Source organism: Centropristis striata, chromosome 12 (genome assembly GCF_030273125.1).
Source record: "Centropristis striata isolate RG_2023a ecotype Rhode Island chromosome 12, C.striata_1.0, whole genome shotgun sequence".
NCBI classification, from domain to species: Eukaryota; Metazoa; Chordata; class Actinopteri; order Perciformes; family Serranidae; genus Centropristis; species Centropristis striata.
This window is the reverse complement of record NC_081528.1, coordinates 35,941,002-35,967,264: the sequence shown is the minus strand read 5'-3', so window position 1 is coordinate 35,967,264 and position 26,263 is coordinate 35,941,002. Positions and strand designations below refer to the sequence as shown.

General features: G+C 37.3%; 1 protein-coding gene across 2 annotated transcripts in view; it reads left to right on the top strand.

Moving 5' to 3' along the window:
- The window catches only part of diaph2 (diaphanous-related formin 2), a 519,741-nt gene that overhangs the window by 307,492 nt on the left and 185,986 nt on the right, over positions 1–26,263 (top strand). For both annotated transcript variants that reach the window (XM_059345604.1, XM_059345603.1), the window contains exons 21-22: positions 2,495–2,589; positions 24,975–25,076. In XM_059345604.1, the coding sequence (XP_059201587.1) occupies positions 2,495–2,589; positions 24,975–25,076 (197 nt within the window). The remainder of the gene's footprint in view (positions 1–2,494; positions 2,590–24,974; positions 25,077–26,263) is intronic.

Sequence of the window (26,263 nt, the reverse complement as noted above, 5' to 3'; positions counted from 1 at the left end):
TTGTGTCTTTTTTTGGTCATTTTATTTCTTTTTGGGTTATTTTGTTTCTTTTTTTGGTCATTTTGAGTCTTTTTTTTGGTCAATTTGTGTCTTTTTTTTAGGTCATTTTGTGTCTTTTTGGTCATTTTGTGTCTTTTTTAGGTAATTTGTGTCTTTTTTAGGTCATTTTGTGTCTTTTTGGTCAATTTGTGTCTTTTTTAGGTCATTTTGTGTCTTTTCTCGTCATTTTGTTTACTTTTTTTGGTCATGGTTTGTTTTTAGGGGTGATCTGAACTGTGCGTGTGAGATTCTGTTCAGTAAGCGGGGGTCGCGGATAACATGCATGTTAAATTGGGGGTCGCGACTCAAAAAGGTTGAGAACTACTGATCTAATGCAACATAAGCACTGTAGCTTCACAAAGCAGCCTACTACAACTAATTAAATCTTTAATTAATTATGTTACATAACAAAAGTAGTAGGTATCCCACTAATCCTCAGCTTGACTAACATCTCTGAGCTGCAACTGTGGAGAATCACTGCGTCACACAGCTTGGTTGCAGAGTGGCAACTGTTAAAAAAGTAGAATGCCTTTTTCACCACATCTGTGCCCTTCAGCTAATATAACCACAAATATAGCTCAGTGCACCTGAGCAACGTCTTAGAACCGATCTTGGCGGGTGGATGTGCAGGTGTAGACTTTTATTTTATTTTTCTTGCCAAAGTGTGCATCAAACCTGCATTAGCACACCTCCACCTGCACCACTTTGCTCACATTGGCACAGTTCTGTTATTATGCAGCCAGGAGAGGCCAACCAGGTGCAGGGTGACCACACCCATCACCAACAGAGCATACAGCAAGTCAAAATTCATATGCTAGATGGCAGCAAAAGTTGGATGTTTCAGCCTGTGACTTTTTTACCTGCCTCTTCTACCCCATCTGTATCTACTTCAGTTTCTAATTTACAATATATCCCAGGATTACTTGTGACAAGCCTCCCCCAAGAGAACCTTGTATCCAGCTGTTGGTTTCATATGACGAGGATATAGGACATATTGAGGAGACACAATGAAATGTATAGCAGGATGACACAATTCAAGCACCCCGATCACGAAAAATGTCATGTTAATGAGGAAAAAAACGCATTAATGTAGATTACCAAAAGAAAAAAAAGAGAATATTTCTTTTAGAAAGAGCAACTTTCTCTTTAGTTCTACAGCTGTTAGTCACAACGTGATGCCAGAAAGGTTAATGTTAAGTAAATAAACTCATAAATTATGCTCAACATCAAAAGCCATAGTCGTGATGTGTCATGAAGTAAATGCAGGAAACAGTCTGTGTAATAAGTAGTAATAGACTGTGACAAAAAAAAGAAGCACTACCTCTCCGTTTGTTGAGCGTCAAATACAGACATCAGGTCCCACTGCAGCAGCAGTATAGCAGCTGTTGAGAGAGTCTCCTCCAACTCATTACCAAACCTCCACCTGTGACTTCCACCTGGATACACCATCAGCTCCAATTTCCACTGTAGGCACCCCACCTGGAGAGTGAAACACCCACTAGGCTGTCCCCCGAGGCAGATTCAGTGTACTTCTTTGTATCCACCCAAACAACACCATGTAGCCTCCCAGATGACACCAATACTGCTGCACCAGTACAACTAACTTACAGTTATTAACTATCAGCAGCTTACTGTTATTATCACTATGTTTCACTGTTTATGACTTTGTATGTTGAATGACTTTGGCACCTTTCTTTGTCACGGATTGTCATTATATCAAAGCAACTTTTTGACAATATATGTGAGCATTAATGTTGGTATGTATTACAATGTTTTGACCACATGTCAAAGTAAGATCTCCTTTTCAAAGCCACACTGTTATCTAATGCAGCTGTTCTCAACCTTGGGGTCGGGACCCCAAATGGGGTCGCGAGATGATTTCTGGGGGTCACCAAATCATTTTGGAAGTCAGCTCTGTCTCCACTGTGTTAAAGTGTTTTAGTCTTCACTTAGTCTTTTCTTTTTTGGTCATTTTGTGGGGTTTTTTTTGTCATTTTGTGTCTTTTCTGGTCATTTTGTGTCTTTTTTTTGGTCATTTTGTGGTCAATTTGTGTCTTTTTTGGTCATTTTGTGTCTTTTTTTGACAAACAACACCATGTAGCCTCCCAGATGACACCAATACTGCTGCACCAGTACAACTAACTTACAGTTATTAACTATCAGCAGCTTACTGTTATTATCACTATGTTTCAACTGTTTATGACTTTGTATGTTGAATGACTTTGGCACCGTTCTTTGTCACGGATATAGCTTGATGTTTTCCTTCCCAATTTTTGTCAGGGTGACACAAACTATCCTGTTGAGGGCCAGAAAGTGTATTAGTTTTTTCCAAGTGACAAGTTAGGTCTGTGGTCATTTTGTCTGAGGAGCGATGAGTGCTGAAATGTCTCTTTGAACCCCGCGGTCTAATAAAAAAAGTAGAGGAAATGACTCTCTTCTCTCTCCATCACAACAGCAATTTTCTTGGGCTCGTTCCGCCTGCCTTATGAAGAGATCCGGGACATTGTGCTGGAGGTAGACGAGGAAAGACTGAGCGAATCACTCATCCAGGTAAGACTGATGTTCACTGTGGTGTGTTAGTTTTTTCACTCTCACACACACACACACACGCTTATTTTTACCCTCTGAAAGGCGTGTGCACTTGTGTGTGTGGCGGACAGACAGAGTGAGAGCGGCTTTCTATACACGTTCACGTGCAAAGATAATTTTTGAATTTCAGTGTCTGGCGGATAGCTTGGCAACCCCATTTTACACCTGGTATGGTCTGTTTTTGGCACAAGTCTTTCTCCTCATTCTCATGTGGACCACAGAGACCCCCCCATTCATCCTCTTATAATGGATGATGAAGGACAAGGCTTGGCAAAGACCCCCCAACTCCACCCTCCTTTCCTCTTGTCTTTGTCTTAAACCATAATTGATGAGCTTCCTAAAGGCTACTTGTTTTTGCTCCCCTTTTTATTTCTGTTTTCCTTGTTTGTGAAAGCATTAATTGAAAGCAGGACGGGTTCATCTGGGGCGAAGATGTATCACGAGACAATGTGGACGTCAATTGCACCAATATTTTCTGCAGCGTCCTTGTGTTAAGCACTAAAGCAGAGCTGTTGTCTTTTGTTCCTGTTTTTATTTCAGAAGTAGGTGTTGATCTCAATATAATAATGACAGTGATGCACTGTTTTGTGTACAAGGATGGTCTTTATTCATTTGTTTTCAACCAGCAGTGGGCCTCATACAAGTGCAGCTTAAGTGTTCTTTCCCAGCTTTAACCCATAAGAACCCAGACCCAGTTATCATTGAAGGAAAATGATGGGGGAACCACATAGAACACATTTCTGATGTTTTTTTAAATACTACCCCTAAATGTCAAAGATCTGTGATGTAACATATATGTCACATTGGGTGTTTATGGTATTTACTTTTATGATATTTCTTATTTTAATATAAATAAACACCTTTTCTGCTTACAGAAACACAAATTTGCCTTTTTTTTTGGCATCTCCACAACATATATTAACATTGTGACATTAATAGTGCTGTTTAACAACAAATTATTTTTCAGATTTGTTTTTAAGTAACAGAATAACACTAAATCAATAATAAATAAAAATAAATAACAAACCCTAATAGGGTTAAATGCAATAAAGGACACCCTGTTAACGGATTAGAATTGTTAAATGGGTTTAAACTTAGCCTAGTAACAAAAAATAAGCTTTTTGAAATTAGATACTTTTTTAGATTTCTGTTTCTAGTCACACAGCCATATTTTGGAGAAGTCACTAAAGTGTTTGTTACACCCATGTCACCGTGGGTTCTTATGGGTTAAAAATAAACGGATAAATACATTACCTTTGTACTGATATATAGTGTGTCTTTTCCCACATGGCTTATCAACCGACACTTGCACAGGAAGTGTTCTGCTGCCTCCCCACTGCTTGGAACCCAGACACTAGTAAAAGGTGGTGAGGCAATATATATTTAGATGGGGCCTATCTAGAGAGCTGCCCTGCAGGACTATTATTTTGAGCTCTGATAACCTCTAATTGGCTAGCAATCTGGCAGAAAGTACAGAGTGTAGTGTATGAGATGGTGGACCCCCCTCTGCTCTGTGAAGGAGAAAGGAAGTTAAGGTGTTGACCTTTTCCCACCTTCAGCCTTTTCGTAGCAAAGTAGAAATAGTGTGTATCTGCCAACAAGGCAGCTGGGCCCCACCAGGGCCTTGTTGCACACAGCACCGGACAAATGGTTGGGCTTGTTTACAGTAGTGAGGTTTGCTTGCAGGGAAAAGAACCACTCCAGCCAGGGGGGCGTGTCCAGGGAGTGGCCACGCCAGGTTCCACCCCATTATCCTTAACTATAACAAGACTTAGTTTGAATGATTGAATATTTAAAATGTTAAACACAGGAATGTAAGAAACTATCAGACACTGCAGTGTTAGTATCGGGATTGGATAAGATAAGATAAGATAAGATAAGATAAGATAAGATATAATAGTATAATAATAATATATCCTGCAGTGGGGAAATTTAGCCATCACAGCAGCTCAAGGTACAGACAGGGGAGATTACAAATACATAAAAACAGAATTAATATTAAGAATAAGACATACACATACATTATATTCCATCTTGGCATGATTGTAACGCCGCTATGAAATGTCAGCTAATGTTGCGACCACAATTTGAGTTAGCATTGATACGCTAATGGCTACTCTTGTAGCTGTAACAAGCAGCGCCGCTAGCATCAGTTAGCCGCTAGCATCAGTTAGCCGCTAGCTTTCGCTAATGGCCGAATTTCACCGCTTTCCCGCATTTCACAACAAAGAAATAAGAGTTATCAGAACTATTGTCCCTTGTTGTGAACCCCAACTTAAAGATATAAGTAACAACAACTCACAAACTTGTTTTTGAGCAGACAACTGGCTTCCTTGCTAACTTACACTGTTGCCCTAGATGTCAATAATTTATATTTCCCAGTTTTACCAACTTAAATCACTGTTTTAGGCCAAAAAATACAAGTTGGCTCTCTTGCAGTGTAGATAGCCACTGTTAAACTGACCATGACCAGGCTACAGACACCAAGCTAGTGTCAATACTCAACAGCAAGCAGTTGAATAGTTGAAACTCTTTGTCTAGTTTCTCAAGGCTGTTCTGAAACCTGACACTGAACCAATACACCTCTAAAGACTGTGATAAAGAAATAATGGCCAAACCTAACCGACAAACACAGACAAGTAAAAAGCTACACCATCCATTGTGAGATAATCTCAGTGATGCAGTAGAGGCTGTTACCTTCAAGTTCCTTTGTTCATTTTTTAACAAAAATACATGTGAGTCAGTGGTGTTCAGGACAGGGCAGGTGGTTGGGGTTTAGTGACATAAAGGGATGTTTTTTAACCACATGCAAGCACCTTGTGTGGGTTTCCATTGTCCCTGTTACCTCTTTCATTTCCCTCTTTAATAAATGTGAAGCAGGACTATGAGGCTACTAAAAAAGAGGGAGGCTCAACAAGGCTCATGAGAGCAAATATGTGAGTCAGCATAAGCATGTGGGTTTGGAGCTAATGTCACCGAGTCCGAGGGGAGGCGGGAGGACCAACTGAGTTAACTTATCGGTGCAGAAGGAGCTCACATCTGGCAAGAGTGTGGCTGCTGGTTAGATAATGATAAGACAGTTACACAACCCTTTAAAATAAATGATTTACTTTCAGTATTCTCTGCAGTGTTTGTCTCTATTGTGTGTCATGTTTTGGTAGAATAGATCACTTAACCTGCAGCGCGTCTCCATTTAGATTTAGCATTTTATGTACAGCATTAATACTCATTAGTATTTCCCAATGAATCTCTCAACTCCATATTTTTTTAATTCACCCATAATTCAAATTATACACCTGCAGTTTTGCTCCGACTAATAATTTACAATGTAAGTGAGTTAACAATGAAAAACTGAAATGTTTGAGTGTGAATGTAGGCTGCATCTTTTAATGCAATCTTTTGATTTTGCTCATAACTCAGTAATACATTGATTGAGATTTGTTATGTTATGTCATATTGTTTTATTAATGTTAGCACTAGTATTAGGTGTTTAAACTGTTGCAGTTTGAGTTAGAGGCATTTAAAAATGTAAATGTTTTGTATCTTGTATTTATATACAAAAGGAGTAATTGTTTGATTATAATAATAATAAAAGATCTGCTCTCACCCACAGACAATATGCACTGTATTCCACAAGTATGTTGTGTGGCGTTTTAAAATGTGTTCATGTGATGCTCTGAGCATCTGTAGTCCATATTTCTGAATTTGCTTAACACGTAGTTTCCAGGTTTTCTTTTGCTGTTAATTAAGAAAAACTAAAAAAAAAAAAAAACCTGTATTTTATGTGCTTGATTGACAGCACAGTTGGGTTTTCACAGCAGCAGGAATACTTTTTTTTTCTAAATGTACATAATATTGTGAAGTACTGTGAAACACTTGGCAAGAAAAGTCAGATTTTTTCATTTATATGAAAATGTCACTGATTTTATACTTCGACAACCTCCCTGCTGAAATAAGAGTTAGATGATTAAAGAATAAAATCATGTAGAAATGAGCTGCCAGAATAAGGACTGCAGGAATACAGTTAGAGCTATACAGAGGCGCTGAAGGGGAGCAAAGAGACCTCCTGCTGGGTGACACAGTCCTGAGTGTGGGCTCCATCTGCACAGTGCTCATCTACACTCATTACGCTGATTAATCACTCTACACCACCCACTTTCAGCCACACGCCAATCACCATTTATCCACATGGACAACTGCACACACATACAGAGTAGGATGATGCATCCGCATGGCTGGAGCAATATTAAAAGGAAAAGCATTTACCATCTTACAAGGAGTGGGTCTAAAATAAGTAAACAAATAATGCTACTGAAATGGTGAAAACTGGAAGGAAAGAAACATTTTTTTAGATTTTTGAATAAAGAGTTTTTGCAAAATACAACCTATATACAGTACACAGCACACCCATCTCATTCAATGCGTTTTTCTTTATTTTCATGACTATTTACATTGTAGATTCTCACTGAAGGCATCAAAACTATGAATAAACACATATGGAATTATGTACTTAACAAAAAAAAGTGTGAAATAACTGAAAACATGTCTTGTATTTTAGATTCCTCAAAGTAACCACCCTTTGCTTACTAGAATATAAGACATGTTTTCAGTTATTTCACACTTTTTTTGTTAAGTACATAATTTCACGTGTGTTCATTAATAGTTTTGATGAATCTACAATGTCAATAGTCATGAAAATAAAGGAAAAACATTGAATGAGAAGGTGTGTCCAAACTTTTGGCCTGTACTGTATATTAACCCATAAGAACCTATGGTGACACCCGTGTAACAAACACGTTAAATCTTCTATTTTTTGTTACTAGACTAAGTTTAAACCCTTTTAACAATTCTAATCCGTTAATAGGGCATCCTGTATTGCATTTAACTTGTTTTGACCATATTTCCTGAAGTCACAATTTTGATAAACAAAAAGACACATGGTTATTTGTATTTATTTATTATCGATTTATTATTATTATGCTACTTAAAAACAAATCTAAAAAATAATTTGTTGTTAAACGGAACTAATAATGTCACAATTTTGTTAGATGTTGTGGAGATGCAGAGAAAAAGGCACATTTGTGTCTATTTTTTTTTAATTTTAAAATATGAAATATTATAAACATAAATATTATAATCATAAATACTATAAGCGCCCAATGTAATGTTTATGTCACATCACAGATCTTTTACATTTAGGGATAGTGTTTTTGAAAACACATCAGAAATGGTGGTATATCCCCCATAACTTTCCTTTAAGGATAACTGGGTCTGGGTTCTTATGGGTTAACTGCTGCATTAGTAGTTACATTTCACTGTTTTGATCGCGTTGTGCCACATGATGCTTTTTCACTTCCATTTTAAATAGGCTTTGCCAAACACAAATGGTTTATTACTGGGACATGACAAAATGAATGGCAAATGTTAAAATGCTGAGTAGTTTGTGATTAACCTCTTTCTGCAACCTTTATTGGAACCGCTACCACTAAAGTAGTTAAATATCATTACTCATATTTTGTAGCAAAGGTGGTAAACATGTTGTTGGTTTGATATCCATGCTTTTCTCTTACTGGCGGCGCATTTGTATCGGTTTATCAAAATTGTCAGGCATGAATGAACACTCCAACCTTGAAAAAGTGCGTCTGTACTGTACCTGGCAGCTCCACAAAGCTCTCCTGTGTCCGTGTACTCTGATGAAGAGCTCTGATAAACAATGGCTCTGTTTTAGCTGGTCTTGTAGCACTTGATACAAGAGGAAAATAAAACACTGCAAAAAAAAAAAAAATCAGCCACACTCAAAATTCTCCCTTTGCATTATTTTGCAACGACGAGTGACAAGCAAGGGGGTAATTGATATATGGAGAGAATGGTAAAAATGGAAAGAATCAAGGAAGCAAGAGGTGTTCATAATGCATCTAAAACTCTGTAACTCAATCTTATTATCTCCCTTCTCTGTCTACATGTCTAATGTAATGATTTGTCAGCAGAATGTGGCAGTGCGCTGGCCTTGAAGTACCCCTACGATGTGTCACCCAGGCAGAGTGGATAGATAGGAGTTGATTGGCTCTCCTTATTCTGCATTAGGGCCCATCAACGCCTCACAGATGATGTACACATCCCTGAATGCTGGCAGACAGTCCTGGCTCTCACCATTCATCCACACTCCATATGAATCCTTGCAATTCCACACTTATTTCCATCACCATGTGACTAGCGTACAAACATACGTACAGCAAAAGCAAATGGATAGACAGTATCAGTTATCCTCTCTGTCTTCTCGCCGCTGCACAATTTTGCCATTTATCATCCAAGCCAGGGGTAGGCAATTCATTTTACCAAGGGGCCACATGACTAATACCACGAAGGTTGCAGGGGCCGGACCAAAACTCTGAACTAAATTCTGCTCAATATTAATGTAATCGCTTTATAAAACACAGTAAATTATCTGGTTTTGAGCTGCTACTGATAGGAACACATGTTATGATGAGACTGTTCATGTGGAGTAAATCAGTAAAAAGTAGTAAATACTCCAATCACTATATCACTATTCCATTTATTTTAAACACAACTGTAAATGAACTTTAGCAAGGTCCTTATTGTTGTTTTTGTATTATATAGCTTGTTTTTCATGTTTGTACATTTTCTAGGTGTTTTACAATGTTGTGATAATTTTATTTTGAAAAGGTGCCGTCCAGTATGAAACGGGTGCTTTAATTTTGAAAGGTAGTGACAGGAAATAACCGGCAGAACGGTTAAATGAAAAAACGAACGGTAAATAATAACAAGTATGTAGTAATTCATATAAAGTTGATATAAAGTATCAAAAGGCTTCTATAGTGACTGACAGGACACACGGTTTGTTAAAGTTTAATTTATTCTGTCATATATATTAGTGGCTATATTTGTTGCCTTAACTATAGTAAAAGTGCTTGTTAGCGCTAATGTTTGCTATTTTTTTCAAAATAGATCCAAGCAATACATGTGTGCAAGGTCCATGCACACACACATGGTTGATCTGACTCTCTCGCTCTCTTCATCTAATTTCCCTGTAATATTCATAGTGCTGGTGGACAGAGGTCACGTTTGTATATTAGGTCAGCTTCATCAAATTCAAAAAGACATCAGAGCCACCCGACTACAGTACTCCGTATAACAATGAGATGAAGGGGACAATAAAAGCCAATAATGAGCGTTGGCTCAATAAAAACAGATTGAGCCTCAGAAAGCTTGGCAAAGGTCTGCTTTTAAAGGGCTGACAGCCTGACAAAGCTATTCATTGCTATTGTTGGCTGGCAACAGAAGCGACAAGGGAGGGTTCTGTAGACCTTGTTTGTGTGCAAAAGAGTCAGGCACGTGCGCTGTGGGCTTCTGGGTTCTGGTTGCATTGTGTCTGTGTTTGCTTTGGCACTCCAGGACGTCCAGCGCCCCTGGTTCTTTTTAGCAGCGACCTGGCTAAGTGTTTATACCTCACTGGCATTGTTTGAATCATGATGTGGCTACGCCCGTGACCTTGTTGTCATTGACTTGAGTTGGCTCTCCTTCTGTGTTTTAATTTCTCCATAAGTCCCAAAAGCCTCTTTGCCCCGGGAAGAAGGTTTAACTGGCATAATATTTGGTCCCATGCCCTTACAGTCCCTGCCAATGGAACACATGGAGGCCAAACAATGGCTAGATTATTAATAAGCACTTGTAAACTTGAAAAGTTTATAGCGTAATCAACTGGTACACAGTCTGGTTGCCCATAATAATTCACTGGCAAGGTTACTATGATGTAATAGGCTGAGGGCTTAATTATATGACATCTTAATACATTTATTCATTACCATATTACTTGTATATTTTTTGTTGTAGCAGTGTCATTACTTAAGTTTTTTTTTTTTAACGCAGCCCACATAATTTAATCTATTTGTTGTAATGTAGAGAACTGTTTTGTATTTGTCAGTTATTTTTTTCCATTTAGTCCAGATGCACATTATTATAAACGCACATTTCATCATGAGATCAGAAAGTAATGATGAGGGAAAGAAGAAACAACACAAAATTATTGCCAGCAGCAACATGAAGTAGAAGTGGAAAATAATGTAAACATGAAATATATTATTATTAGTGGATCATCATATAGTGATATGTCATTCATCCTCATTATGTTCCCATTGTGAGAATGAGAGAAAGACTTTTGAGGTTTCTGTTTACCGTAACCATCTGAACCCCGAGCAGTTCCAGGGCGTTTTCTGCTCCCTTCATATTTTACTCACCGTGGGCTCGTTTTTCATGAAGTATACATGTCCTTCGCCTCCATGAGAAACAACACAATCATGGCTAGATGTCGGTTGAACTTAAGAATGTCTTTTTGTGCTGTATAACACATTTATAATGCCATAAATCACAAAAAAGTTTTTTTTTTTATCATTAATTTTTCAAAAAAATTGGAATCAAATGGAATTTATATAGACTACATTTTTCCCCACAAGTATTACAAATATCTGAAAAAAACACAGAGGCTCCAGATACTATACATGTTGAACTATTTTATTTCTACCAACAAACTCTCCTCTCCTCTCCATGTGACTGTCATGACTTCCGTGTTGCACTAAATAGTGCAGAATTTAATATTTTTTACAGGATCTAGTTGGTGTAAAGCAGGGGTGTCAAACTCAAATACACAGTGGGCCAAAATTTAAAACTTGGACAAAGTTGTGGGCCAACATTGATATGTATTGAAAAAATTGACCTAAACAAGTTCAAACGAAATGGAACAAGCAAAGCTTGATATAACTTAATATTGCAAACATGCAAAATCGAATATCAAATAAAACAAACAAACACATCAATGGCATTCATTTCTTAAATAAAATTTAAATAAAAATCGTATGTCCCTTTATTTTATATGCGGCCTTCTTTAAATTTAAATTTAACAGTAATATTTTTCCACAGGCTAAAAATAAATGTAAGAATAAAATAACAATAATAAACCAAACGACTAATAATAATATCCTTCAATGAATGTGCAACCATTCAAGCCTTGGACTAGCAAGAAAAAGTGCATAAAGACAACTTTAATTGTTGCTCAGTTTGCTCCACACTGATCTACTGTGTTCAAGCCAAAACACCAGCAGAGCATTCTGGGATTTGTAGTATTATTTACGCTGTATAATACCGGCGGGCCAGCTCTGGTTGTCATTTGGTATTTCCTCACGGGCCAAATATAATTATACTGCGGGCCAAATTTGGCCCACGGGCCAGAGTTTGACACCTCTGGTGTAAATGATTTATTTTTGACAAGGTTACAGGTTGCATCACGCATGATCCGTTCAAGGACGATCAAAAAAGTGGTTGTTTGACATTTTCATAAACGGTATATTTTTGGCAATGTGTTCATGTAAACATGGCTGTCAAACCTGTAGGTGTGTTTTTAGGCATCACAGGGATAAGTTGTCTTCACCCGGAGTGAAGTATCTATGGGAAGTGTTTAGTCACTGAATAATTTTCAGTAATTATTTGGTCGAGAGATGTGTCATACTAAATTACTAAATATTCCAAAGCTGTTGTGACAGTTTAGCCCAAATTACTTCTGTCAGCGAAATAAACGGGAAAAAAAAACCTGCTAGAAACTTGTACTAAGCCGAACCCTTAAAGATAAAACACTGCAAGGAACCTTTTTTGGTAACACTTTACAATAACCATCTAAGTGATGTTTATAGATGGTTTATAAACCAATTATTATTAACCATTTACAAAATTCTATACATATTTAATCTTTAAATGTTTTCAAGCAATTTCTTAAAGGCATAAGAATCATTTTGAAATCATTTACATACTTAATATGGTGTTAAAAATGTTATAATGAGTGTAAAGCTATTAATAAAGTAATAATTATGTTTGTTTATGGTAAAGAAATCTATTTGGCATTTATAAATTATAGTTCAACATTATTACATTTTCTATTCACCATTCTAAATGGCCTATATATGGTTCATAAATGATGATTAAACAATAATAAACTACCTGTTTACCATCTATAAATGATGGTTATTTTAAAGTGTTACCCCTTTTTCTGTTGTGGCAATGGTCCCTTGAAAATTGCTAAAGAAGTTCAAGCAGCTGACAACGTTGTCATTGTTGTATTACACATGGTTTGCAGTCTCTGGGAGGAACTGTGTCCAAAGGCGTCGTTAGGCAGATTTCTTACTTACAGTAGGAGGGATTAAGTGGTTTTGGTTCCCAGGAATTTAGATTAATGCTTAGCAAGTGTACTCTCCAACTCTCCAAGCTTCTTCTTTTGTCTGGCAATTTTTTTTCTTGTACAATTATTCTGCTGGACTACCTTGTATTCCCTAGCTGCTTAATTGCCATATATTGGAAGATGTTAAAATGAAATCACAGTTTACAACAGTTTAAATTCCCTACAATACATGCATTCCCTCTCTTAATGTCCTTCTAGGCAAATATAAGCTTTGGAAGGTCTAATCAGCTTTTCTACCTCCATCATGCAAAAGCAGGCCATGTCTCTGCATGCACTATATATAGTAAAGCAGTTGCGGAGTCCCTGTGATGTCCAATTATGGCCCATTTCTAATTTAACCATGTCACATCAAAGCTCATCACTGCATTGACCTCAGTGGATCAGAGCTAATGCAAGATCACAAAGTATTTATTGTTGGCAGCTTAAGTCGGCCACTGGAGTTCAAAACTTACATCAAAATACACGCAGTGAAGTCATTCAAATTCAGACTTCTGCTGCAAAGGTATGAAACTGGATTTAAAATACCCACATCCAGTCGATGCCTTCGGGTTTGTCAGGGTTTTCTCGTGTCAAGCTTTTTTGGAACAAGGTTTTCACTTCACACGTAACACACTGTAGCTTGACTTTAATCCCAAAGTGATTATATGACAGAAAGATGAAATAATATTTAACCTTTTCACATATCTTATATTGTAATGCAAATGTAATTTCACCCTAGAATGTGTTCCATGGATAAAAAGTCATGTTTTAAATGTTTAAAAACCAACATGTGTGTTTAAAAAACACAACTAAGTGTTAGACAACAAGATATCTATCACTGGCACACATTTTTTTTTTTACATTTCTTAGTTTTTTTTAACCACCTATTATGAGAAATTGCACAGTACGGATTATGCATAAGTTTAGGGCGACATGTATTTAAGGAAAGAGAGGAAAGTAGTAAATAGACAGACATACAGTAGATACACACACAGACTGAGGATTTATTTCAAATAAACAATAAGATCAGTTTTGTTGGCTGCTGCATAGCAGCTCTTTTCCCCCACCCCTACCCAGAATAAGCCATGTGATCTAGCTGCTTGAAATGAGGGAGTCATCACTAAATGTTTAAGCACGCCCAGTTTTTTGGTGTGTGTGGTAAGCTAACTCTCGTCAGTGGATGATATGGCCCTGGGGGCTTGTTTTGCGGAATATCAGAGTGGCTTCTTAATGTTTAATGTCTGCCAGTGTATTTTATATTACCCCGTCTCCTTTTCAAAAGGAAAGGCTAATGACTAACACTGCACCGCCGCTATTCATTTGTAATTAGTACTGCCCTATGTTGTGTGCAAATGCACTAGTAAGAATATTAAAGAAGTGCAGGGAAGTGTCCAGCATCTGTTATATTGAACTCAGCATGATAATGAGAACATGTGTGGCCGTCATTCTGAGAACTAATTGGTTGACATACCACAGCTTTTAAGTTAACAGTGGGAAACATTCATATTCATATGATGATTTAAGATGAGCAATATAATGTTGCACATATTACAACATTTTTTTGGACATCCTGATTCAGCATGCAAATATGTGGTAGTCGAAATGATGCAATGAGGCAACAATATTGAATGGGAATATATCTTATTTGTGATTTTATACAATATGTAAGGATGTTGATGTGCCAGATAAACTTGTTTTAACATATTTTTTTATCTTCATGATCTTTGAGTTTTTTGTTCCATTATAAGTAAGTTGATGAGGTGCATCTATAAACTCACCTACCCACCTGTATATTGTTTCTACAGGTTTTCTAACTCTTGCTCTGCATGCACTTTTGTTGAATTAATACATATTTCCTCTAGGGCTGGGCGATATGGCCCTAAAAGAATATCACGATATTTCAGGCTATTTTTGCGATAACGATATTCTTGACGATATTAGGAAATACTTAAAAAGATACAGAAAATATGATTTTTTTAGTCTGTATAAATAAATAAAAATCTAAAATGTAGTGTGAAGTGCAAATCTCAACAGTTGCCAAATAAAAAAAAATATGTGTAAGAGCAAATAATAAAAATAACCATTTAGGGGTTTCGGGGGCATATTTTAATGACATTTTGTAAAGGAAAATAAAGGTTCTTGTATGTTTTATTTAAGGCATCTTATTTTGACAGTCTTCTTGTAAGTTCTGTGGTCTGTTAACACAATGTGCTCTTATTTTGAAAGCTGCATGTGTTTAGCGACAGAGAGTAAGTAGCTTTTTGTGATTCAAACAACTTTAATTGTTAGTTAATATTAACCTGACGCCACTACATCAAGAAGTAGGAATATTGCCAATATCATGATATGCATTTTTTTTATCCAAAAAAAAAAAAATACCGATATTATCGTGAACGATACGATATGGCACAGCCCTAATTTCCTCTTCCAATAATTTGAATTCCTATTCTTATATTGGTCACCACTCCAACGAAAAACAAACTACCATTCTTACAGTTCCAAATTACTGAAGAACTCCACCTACCTGTCTGAGAGTTTAGAAACTGGCCCGTGAGTCTAACAGACTACAACCAAGAAAAACAAAAATTGCTTCTTTTGCCTAAAGATTCTGCATTCATATGCAAATATCTGTTTTTAGAGAGTATAGGACTATAAATAAGTGATGGCTTCCACACCTACACATCACAACTTTTGCATACACTTCTATATTATTTGCTCTTGTCAACTGTCTGTGACTCTATATATATATATATATATACTGTTCCTGTCCTTTTAAATTATATCAAATTACATCGTGTGTCACATATAATCATATTACACACCAACTAGGTTTTCTCCGGGTAAACAGCGGCGCTGTCAGCTTTCGGCTTTGCACAACTTCTCCTCACCTTCGCCATGGCAACAACCTTTTCGCCAGGTCTCACAGGAGTCTTTCGTACTAGCCATGCTTGTTATTATTGTTTATCTCTCTTGTCAATCACCCAGATCACCACGATGCTCATCCATATGCATGCAGCCATCATTACACGTGGTAGCTCATTGGCTGCAGGGTCTGGCAGTGCCCATGCCAGCCTTTGTTCTCCGCTGTAACAACAGGTGATTGTAGCAGCCTGGCACATTGTCGGGCATCATTTGCATGGTGTTAAAAGTGCACATGTGGGGCAAGGTGATAAGTATGGCTGTGCATTGGGCCTGTTGGATTAGAGCTTAAGCAGGAGAAACGGGGGCCCCCCTTGGGCTTAATTGTGGTTTATTTTGGCACACAGCACATAACTCTCTTCTGCATCAAATGCTAATTTTTACAATGGAATGTGAAATACATTATGCTGATTTGGTAGGGCTGGAAAAATAAGACAGAGAAAGGAGGAGAAGTATTGAATAAACAAAGTAAAGGCGAAGGGGAAGAGAGGCGAGGCTTTGCTTGGCTTGGTGCAATATCAAACGCCTCAGAAATTGATGGCCAGGACCCAAGGTACTACATGTACTTTTCACTGATCATCACCACGCTGCTGATGTGTAGCTACAGGGTCCAGGCCAGGTACTCTGTCCTCAGGTTGAATATTGATTAAAAGCTCACACATTCTCACACACACACACACACACACACACACACACACACAGGCAGATGCATACACACCGACACGTTCATGCACAATACAGTATAACAGTTAAATTTTGATTAGGTGGAGTCCATGCAGCTTCTCCTCAGGCACACTGGGTGCTGTATTTTCTTAACCGAGTAAAATTTGTTTTCTGTTTTCACTCTCCAATTCGGTGTCTTTGTTTCTGTGACAGATGGCACATCACTCACAGAGACGCTCTCAGACAGCAGACTCCACAAACAAATTAATTTCTATTACTGTTTTGCATGCTAGCTCTCTTCTTATTTGATTGACAGTCTCATTATATACCAGAACTGTATTAGGGTGACTTTATGAGACATTGTCAAAGAAGAATAATCCCAAATGAGGGATGATTTCAATGCAGTGCAGTGGAGTTCATCCCCTTTTTCACCTTGACAAGTTTGTTTTTTTAAGCAAATGCTCTGCATATAGCTTGTCTTTGTGCATTAGGTAAAAACTGTTTTATCAAAGTTTATATCATTAAATTAGCATATGTGCGTCCACGTTTTCCCTCTTGCAGTTAATATATAAAAGTTAGATTCATCTGTTAGTCCTGAGGGCTCACAATAGATTTGGGTTAGAGTGGAATAAGCTTTCAGAAACACTTTGTTTGTGCCTTTCTTGTTTTTTTTTTAATCATTTTTTTGTTTTTTTTGTCTCTGTTCTCGTCTCTCTCTTCACCACCACCACTTCTATCTCTGTTTATCTCGTTTCTTTCTCAATGTGAAGCGCCTATTTGCTCGCTTAATTTCCCTCTTAATCCTGCTTCACACCTTTCATGGTAAATGTAAGATCTCAGGTGTGCACATTTGAAAAAAAATCCTCCATATTTCCTTTTAAAAGACACATTTAATGTCACAGTAAGTCTGTCAGGTTTTCCAGCCCCAACCCTCGAATTAATCCCTCCTCCCTCTATCTCTCTCTCAGCCTTTTTTTTCCTCCCTCTCACTGTGTTTGTGTCTTTCTCTCAGACTGCATTTCTCATTTAGTTTAATGCGATTTTAGAATCTGTCACACTCAGTTTGTTGCCTGTCAGCCTGTCACTGTAGCTTTGCTCATAGTGAGATTTGAGGTGTTTGTGTTGTTTGGCAGGGTGTAGATTCTGTAAGAATACAGCAGCCTTCATAGCTGATGTCTATTGTTTAACATATTTACACGTTAGACACAATTTGCCTTTTGTTGTTGTTGTTTGTCTTCTCCCATTAGTTCTCCTCTGATGTTGAGGTTAAATGTTGCAAACATCTGCTTTTATCAAGTAACTTTTATACGATTAACCTGATTTGCAATAGCAAATACTTTAAATATAATTTCAAATAAAGCAGATTTGTGTTTTTTTAAATAGAAAATGCTATTTAGATGAGAAGTATAACATTTAGAAGGTGCTGCACTCCATTTTTACTGAGCATTATCTGTCAAAACTGTCCCCATTCTCGTAAACAAAAACACAACTTGATATCCTTTGTTTCACATATTCAGTTTTCAGTTCTGTGGTAGTAACCTTTTGTTAGAGATGGATGCTGTCTACACCCACAAACTATTGTGCAAAGTTTTTTTTTTTCTTCTCTTTTGACTCTTAAGCTTAGTATTTAAAAAAAACAACAACTTTGAAATTCCACATAATGTCTTTTTTGGAGCTGTCAAGCACTGTTTTTTTTTTGTTTTTTTTTAGAAGTTAAGGCTTCTTGTCTTCTTGTCTGTCTATTATTTTGTTATTGATTCAAACTGAAGTCTTCACTGATTTGCCATGAGCCAGGTAGGGAGCCTGCTGAGGTGTCACGGCAGGGAGATGGCACTCCCATGTTGCTCCTCATCACGAAGCGAGGTGCAGAATACCACATGTTTCTCTGTCTCCCAAAATTGAGGAGAAAATCAATTAAAAGGAGAAAATCACATCTGTCAAGCACATGGCAGCCATGGCTCCTCTCCTGCCTTTGTTGTAGACCTCCCATTGGCCTAGTCGAGAGGAACACACTTTATTCAGATCATTTTGTAGACATCAGGTGATTCTCTCACTTTTCTCCTTTATTTAACCCAGCTTAATAAAGACTTTATTGCTCTGAGAAAAGCTTTATCGATTGACGTGTCTCAGGCTATAACTTAAGCTTTCTCGGTTTTCTTTTTCATTTTGATATCACTGTTGGGAATATGCTCCTCTTTGCTCTAATTATATTTCACAAGGTATGGCTCGTAAAGTAGGTGTGTTACACATCCTCCCTCATATACGACCAGATCTTGTCTTAATGTACACAAGCACAATACAACATGTAGACCAGGGGTGTCAAACTCTGGCCCGCGGGCCAAATTTGGCCCGCAGTGTAATTTTATTTGGCCCGCGAGCCAATATCAAATTATTATATTATTATTGTACTATAAAAGCTGACCCGCCGGTATTATACGGCGCATTTACCGCTAATACTAGATTTATTATTGTTATTTTATTTTTAAATGTATGAACCTGTTGAAAAACTTTATTTTGATATGGGTGCAAATAGAAAAGAGGCATACAATTTTTTATTTAATTTTAATTAATAAATTAATGACATTGATGTGTTTTTTATATGAAATTTGATTTTGCATGTCTGCACTATTTAGTTATATATTGCATGTTTTTAAGCGTTGCTGGTTCCATATTTAATGTTAAAGCAAAACATGTTTGGTATATATTAAAAGGTTTATTTGTTCAATGTTGGCCCGCGATTTTATTCAAGTTTTACATTTTGGCCCATTGTGTATTTGAGTTTGACTCCCCTGATTTAGACAGAATCTTCTTGATCCATATGTGGAAGAGTGCATGTCATTGTATTTTAAATATCAAAGCATTTTTTTTTTACTTTGCACGACATCAGCGCCTGCTGTTATTAACAGCATGCAGTGCTGTAAACTGTATGGTTAAGTGTGTAGCTAATACATGCCTAATACCCGCCTTTTAAACTGTATTAACTTGGCATGGGTGCACGGATGCTGTGAAACTCAGCTCGATTCACTGGAAGCTAGTTGACAGCAGCAGAGATCAAAGTGTGGAAGTCAAAGCCCTACAGATACTGTCATCTTCTACAAATGTTTAGTGAACCGTAACCTGTATCTCATTACTTTAACACTCTCCTTTACCCTCACAACTGCTTACATTCCTCTAGTACACATTCTCACTGTCTGGGGAGAAGTAGTGGAATTATTTCACCAATATTTACTCTACTTATTTTTTTTTCTGTCCTATTGCAAGTAAAAGCGAGGGGAAATTTGAGTTGACCTTCTGACACTTAATCTATAAGGAATTAAGTATAGAGTGCAATGATATTCTAATCTGTTTCAAAATAGGATAACAACCAAAAAACACTTCTCTGCAAAATTGATATTATAATTTATGTTTATATTGAAATTGAACACACATTGACAGGCAGCCACATATTATATATTCACTTTTTCACACAGATGTAAATTAATTGTGCTGGTGCACGTGCTATTGGACGGCTGCCGTCCCTGACAAAGATTAATTGATTCTGATCTGTCTGCTGAGCATGTGGTTGATTGACAGTTGAATACATATTTTAATGATCAAACCTTGAATTTATAAAAGGCAGTTTTTGTGCGCCCGATGAGGATATGAATAAATATATACACTGCTGGAACTTTGAAAAGCTTTTGAACTGTGACAGTCAGCGGAGGAAGAATAAATGGAGAAACGAAGGCCATAACTGTTGTTTGACTGTAAGAGAAACTGGCATCCACAGACCCTGAGAGTAACTGTAAGGAAACAAAACGTACATACTGAAAGGAGCACAATACTCAGAAGGTATCCATGTACATAGGTTGGCCGTTTTGCATTCAGCATAAAGTCTCTGTTGACACATGAGGTGGTTTCAGACAAATAGTTGTGGGGACTGGCTCAGAGGAACTGCCCACTGGGGGGGTCCTCCAAAAACTACATGCCTTCAATGGCTATTTTCTGTCTGCATTGACACTGACAATAGGAACGCTGAAGTGATGCTTCCTACAGTAAAAGCAGTTTTTTTTTTCGCTTTGTGGTTTTTGTTCTTTACACGTAGACATCACTAGACTAATTCACAAATGTGTAGTTTGGCAGTTTGAGCTAAGTTTGATGAGTTGCACTGGACATAAGTCATCCTACCAAACCAGCTTTATATGAGGTAAATGGTGGAAATCCGTGTGGGGGATTGACCAGACGCATCTGCTAGAGGAGATTCAACTGGTTTATGGTACATAGCTGGTACATGGCATGTGGGTATTAAAAGAATGTTGATTGCCAGTGCTGCATTGGCTGTGTTCAACCAGTCGACATACATGTACATCTCTGGACCAATGACTACACACCCACGTCACTCATGGTTCCTCCTGTGTCAGGAGAGTACTTATACTTTGAAATAGGAGCTAAAAATGTTCCTCAAAATGGTGCAGACACAATAAAAAGACTAGAACTGTAAAAATGTTCTCAAAATGCCTATGAAAATTCCATTAAGACTTATTGTATGTAACAATTTTATTGAAAGACCAACGCGTTTGGCCTCACACATGAAGTCATACATTTTGGTCACATTTTATGTTTGTTAACATAATAGAAATACCTACAAATACAAATGTGGTGAAGTTGTTTGTTACTAATACAGTCAGTCAGGCCATTTCAGAAAAGTAAATCAATCTTAACATTGTAGGGGTGCACCGATTTCCTTAATTTTGCGGGATCGGCAGATTATTTTATGTTAAACCAAACCCTAACCGAACTCTAACATTGAGGGTTCAGCTGTGAGTTATAATAAAATCGGTATCGGCCAAAATCGGAATCGGCAGGTCGGGCTTTTTAAAAACTGGTGATTGGCCAGAAAATTGCAATCGGTGCACCCCTAAAACATTATATCCCAACAAATGATGTAAGGGCATTGACATTCACATCAATAGTGTGAAATTGTAAGATTTAGTTGTGCAGTTTGCATTTGCTAGTTTCTGTATATATTCCCTTTTTTTTACACATTCTGCCTAAAACCTCTTTTTCTTATTTTTGTACAAGGAAGCAGGATTTATGAGGTTTTAACCCGAACAACCAAATTTTTCTTTATGCCTTCTTGGTGGATTGCTGTATCTTGGCCCGTGCGCTGATTTGTAGCGCCTTCATCTTCGCCCAAGGCGGTAAATGAATGTGTAGTGTTGCTAGAATACTTCCAGTAATCTCTCCTAGACTGCTGTGTGTGTCTGGTGGCCTGTGGTGAGGAGTCTGGCCCAGCATCATCACCCAGTCTCCCACATTGCCTCACATATGGTGCTGCCTTTGTGTCAATTGTGCTCTATGGGGTCTCTAATAATTAACAAGATGACAGACAAATGAAATGACAAGCACAAGGTGGATTCGATTTTCCATTACCTAGTCTTCCGTCTGTGTTTTTCAGATGTATTTAGAAACGTTTTAATTTCACCCTTCTCAAAACGTTCAAACCATTCCTCCTGTAATGTAATTATAGAGGGCACTTTGGAAATGGCAAATGCAATGGGAGCAAAAGTTCTGTGTGTACGTATGTTTTTATATGTCACCGTGGATTTTAGCGTGCTGACAAATCACTGACGAGCATTATAAGCACAGCTCTGATTAAAAAAGGCCTGAAATATTATATAGGACACTTTTCCTTCATTTCTATACCATGCAAAATCACACTCAACTCAGATTGAAAGCCAACGTAAAGGGCGAACTGTACAAGGTTGAAAACATACCGCTAATTGCTCATCTTTGGTCAAGAAGCAATGCCAGTAAAGATCAGCTTCATTAATCGGATTTTCCACAGTATTAGCAATAACTATTGCAATGGGTGAATGGTTTGCTGCTGATGATGTTCCATTTAGAACCAATGATACATGCCCAAGGAGAACCTTGTCACTAATCCAGCTATTAATGTCGAGGTGATTCTACATACACTACTGGTCAAAAGTTTTAGAACACACCAACTTTTCCAGAATTTAATTGAAAATGATGCAGTTTAATGTCTCAGTGTACTCTGAAATCAATGCACATTTGCAACATTTAAAATATTCTTTTATTTCTTGATTGAGCATGATAGTGTTTTGAAAGTAAAAAAAAGATTCAAAATCACATTTTATGTTGGACTAAAGGACTAAAAAAAGACACAAAATGACCAAAAAAAGACACCAAAAGACACAAGATGACTAAAAAAAGACACAAAATGACGTACAAAGACATGTAAAGAATTCAAAAATGGACAAAATAGCCCAAGACTCCATAGAGTTAAGTTGTTAACCCATCTCTTGTTCCCTGAAAAAGGCCTACTTGTATAATTCTGAAATGTACATTATTTTCCAGTTTTGGTTAAGCTTACCTTTTTTTATTTACCTCTGGCAGTTCACCACTTACCTTTGTACCCTTTCAAGCTGTTCATTTGACTTGAACTGCTTGAATTTCAATAAAAACTGGAAAAATTGGGGTGTTCTAAAACTTTTGACCGGTAGTGTATGTAGAAAGGCAGATCATTAAATATGCTTTACTGGAGTTTTTATTGTTAAACTAACTTACACTTCACTCTGGTTATTGACTACCTAAAAAGCAAATTTGGTTTTCAAGAACAGCTACACATGTATTTTTGTCAATAGTTTAACAAAAAATAACGTCAGTTTCAGAATTAAGTTCTTTTCTTTTGCTTTTGCTTGTTTATGAGAAAGTCATCAGGTATATACAACACCATCAGGAAGTTTTTCTTTAGGAAAAGGTCACAAGTGAATAATTAGCCACATTAGCTTTGTGCTGAATACAGTATATATATGTATATTCATTGCGCTCAACCAAAAAGAAACAACAAAACAAAGGAAACCATGTGCCCAGTCATCATTTAACTCCAACATAAGCCATCCTTATAAATCCAATTACACAAATATGTTTTTGTGGGGTTTTTTTTATATATCATCAACAATTCTTTCTGCTTCTGCTGATATGATCAAAAGCCTTCATTATCATGGCACCACTGCTTACCGCAGACCCTAATTGGAGCTTCAGCAAAAGCAAGCAACATTTGATATAATGGCTCCCTCCCAAACAGGAATGCCAGGCCTGCATTATGGCTTACTTTTTATATTGCTGTATTCCCCCGAGGGAAGGACAGAGATGTCATCATTAGTGGGCAGTAGACACTGGCCACCGTGCTGAGGTCTATTGAGTGGTCAGCCAGGCCCGTGGCCCAGTAGCAGTGTCTGCTCTCTGTGTTTCCTGTCTGGGCTCCCATCTGACCACGTGACCCTGCGCCAGTCTGCTCCCGCTGAATAAATTTGGAGAGCTAATGAGGAGGGAAGCTTTGTGAAAGACCTGGAAAAGGGCACCTCTTCCTCTTCTTCTCCTCTGAGAAAAAGATGGAAAAGTCGCTATGGTCAATTTTATTAACTTGGCTGACCTTCACACAAACAATTAACATTTACAGAAAACACAGCCCCTCCCATTATCCTCCTCATCTCCATCTTAATCTCCAACCTCACCAGCAGCAGCATTTCTTTTTTTTTTTTTCAGCTCTTGCAATTTAACAGAAAAGTAGCAAATTAATGGCAAAAGTGTTGCATGTACTTTTAAGACAATTGCAAGGTGATGTAGATTATGCAGTAGAAGGTCAGTTATCTGAAGGTCCCTGACATGTTCTGTAATTGGCTAAGGGCCACCACTGTCACAGTAAAAAGCCAACAGTGAGCAGTGATTATGTGACCTTATCTACTTCTCCTCCTAGCAGACCGTCAGCAAACCTCTATGCGTTTGGACTCAAATCTGCTATAATAAAGATAGAAATGTATGATGAAAATGTTTTATTTGAAAGAACCGATAGGAAGTTGTCCATACAATCTGTATTAATTTGTATAAAAAGCTTGACATGTGAGTGTTGTTTTAGAAAGGTCCATCCAAAGATGCATCCTAGTTTAAAGCTCACAATAGATAGATAGATAGATAGATAGATAGATAGATAGATAGATAGATAGATAGATAGATAGATAGATAGATAGATAGATAGATAGACAGGCTGTTTGTATGTGTAAAGAAAGCTGATATGAGATACTTCAAGCAATAAAATATAAAAATACAATAAAAATACAATAAAATATAAAGTGTCTAAAGAAGGAGTAGAATATAATTCCAGTGCAGAATAAATATGAATATACAGTATAACAATGTTGGTGCTATGAAACAAATAAGGTGCAATGAACAGTGTGCATAAAGAACACATAAAGTGCATAGACAGTATGTATGTATGTCTGTAATATTTAATAATATAATGTCTGTCTGTCTGTCTTATATAATAAACTACATGTCAATAACAACAAATATGCATCAAATTGTTAGCTAGCAGGGTAAGTTGAGGTGATATTTATCCTGACATGGACAGAAAATGAGATTTGCATTAACAGTAGCTCATTCTCTCTCTCTCTCTCTGTCTTTGTGTCTGTGTTTGTGTTTCTGTGTGTGTGTGTGTGTGTGTGTGTGCCTGTGTTTGTGTGTGCTCCCCCATTTGTAGAACCTGATAAAGAACCTGCCAGAGCAGAAAGAGCTGAATGCGCTGGCGGAACTAAAGGGTGAATATGAAGAGCTTGTGGAGTCGGAGCAGTTTGGCATTGTGGTGAGTATAATTTCCTGGTGACTACTGGATCGCCCCAAGAGAACACACAGTATACACAATCGTACTCCCGATCTGCTGTAGTCAAACACTTGCAAGCATGCACAGTTGAGAAATTCTATTTTTTCTTCATCGCTCACTCTCTTTGTCTCTCTGCACCTCGCACAGACTAACAAACACACACTGCACTTTAGCACTTTAATCTGTCTTCCTCAAGCATTGTTTGATTTTTTTTTTTTGGTGCTGGACTGCTGGATTTTGACAGCAGTGTAGCGAGGGACTAAGATATAAAGAAATGCATAATTTAGAGGGATGCACCCCCAAGAATTGCAGTAATATTTAATTAAAACATCCAACAATAAAAAGGGCATATTTAATAGAAAAAAGTAAAGCATTTGGTAATCCAACTTCCAAATATCAGACGAAAAAAAAAGCACTTTTGACTCAAGCCAAGAACATTTTAATCGTTTTTGATTAGGATTCAGCAACAAGAGCTCAGTGAATGCCATATTTTTGACATCAACTGTCAATGTTGTCTCATGATAAAATCATACCCTAAGGCTACGAATCCTGTCTGTAATGAAGTTCTTTGAAAAGCATGGCACTGCAGTCAACCAGCGTGGTGATGTATCCCAATCCTCTAATCGATTAACAATGACCAGTCAGAGTTTTATCTTTTATCTTTTAAGGAGAAAAAAATAATGTTGTGTGGGTAACACACCGTGAACTTGAAGTAAAGTCTCCACAAAGTAATATATGTTTTTCTAAGTCATCAGAATTACATCTTCACCAGACAAATATTAAAGTGGCTGTACACAGAATCCACAGCGTATAGATTGCCTCCACATGGCTCTCAACATGGCATCGATTTAAATGGCAGCTAGCAGCTAACGATGCTAAAGCTACTGCTAACGTCAACAGGTGGGATAGTTAAGTTTCTGAGGGGTGAATTTTAGAGATAAATATAATAAAACAGACCCTCTCTATTGTGGATTTTGCAGCACTTTGACACCGATATGTGACTGTGGAAACGTAGATAACAATAACTTTATTAGGCATATTTTATATTATGATGCATTATTACACATATCAACCATTTAAAGAAATTAGGGTAACACTTTCTATGAAGACTACATCTATAGTGCATTACGAGCGCATTCATAGTGAATTATAATGCTCATTATAATCAA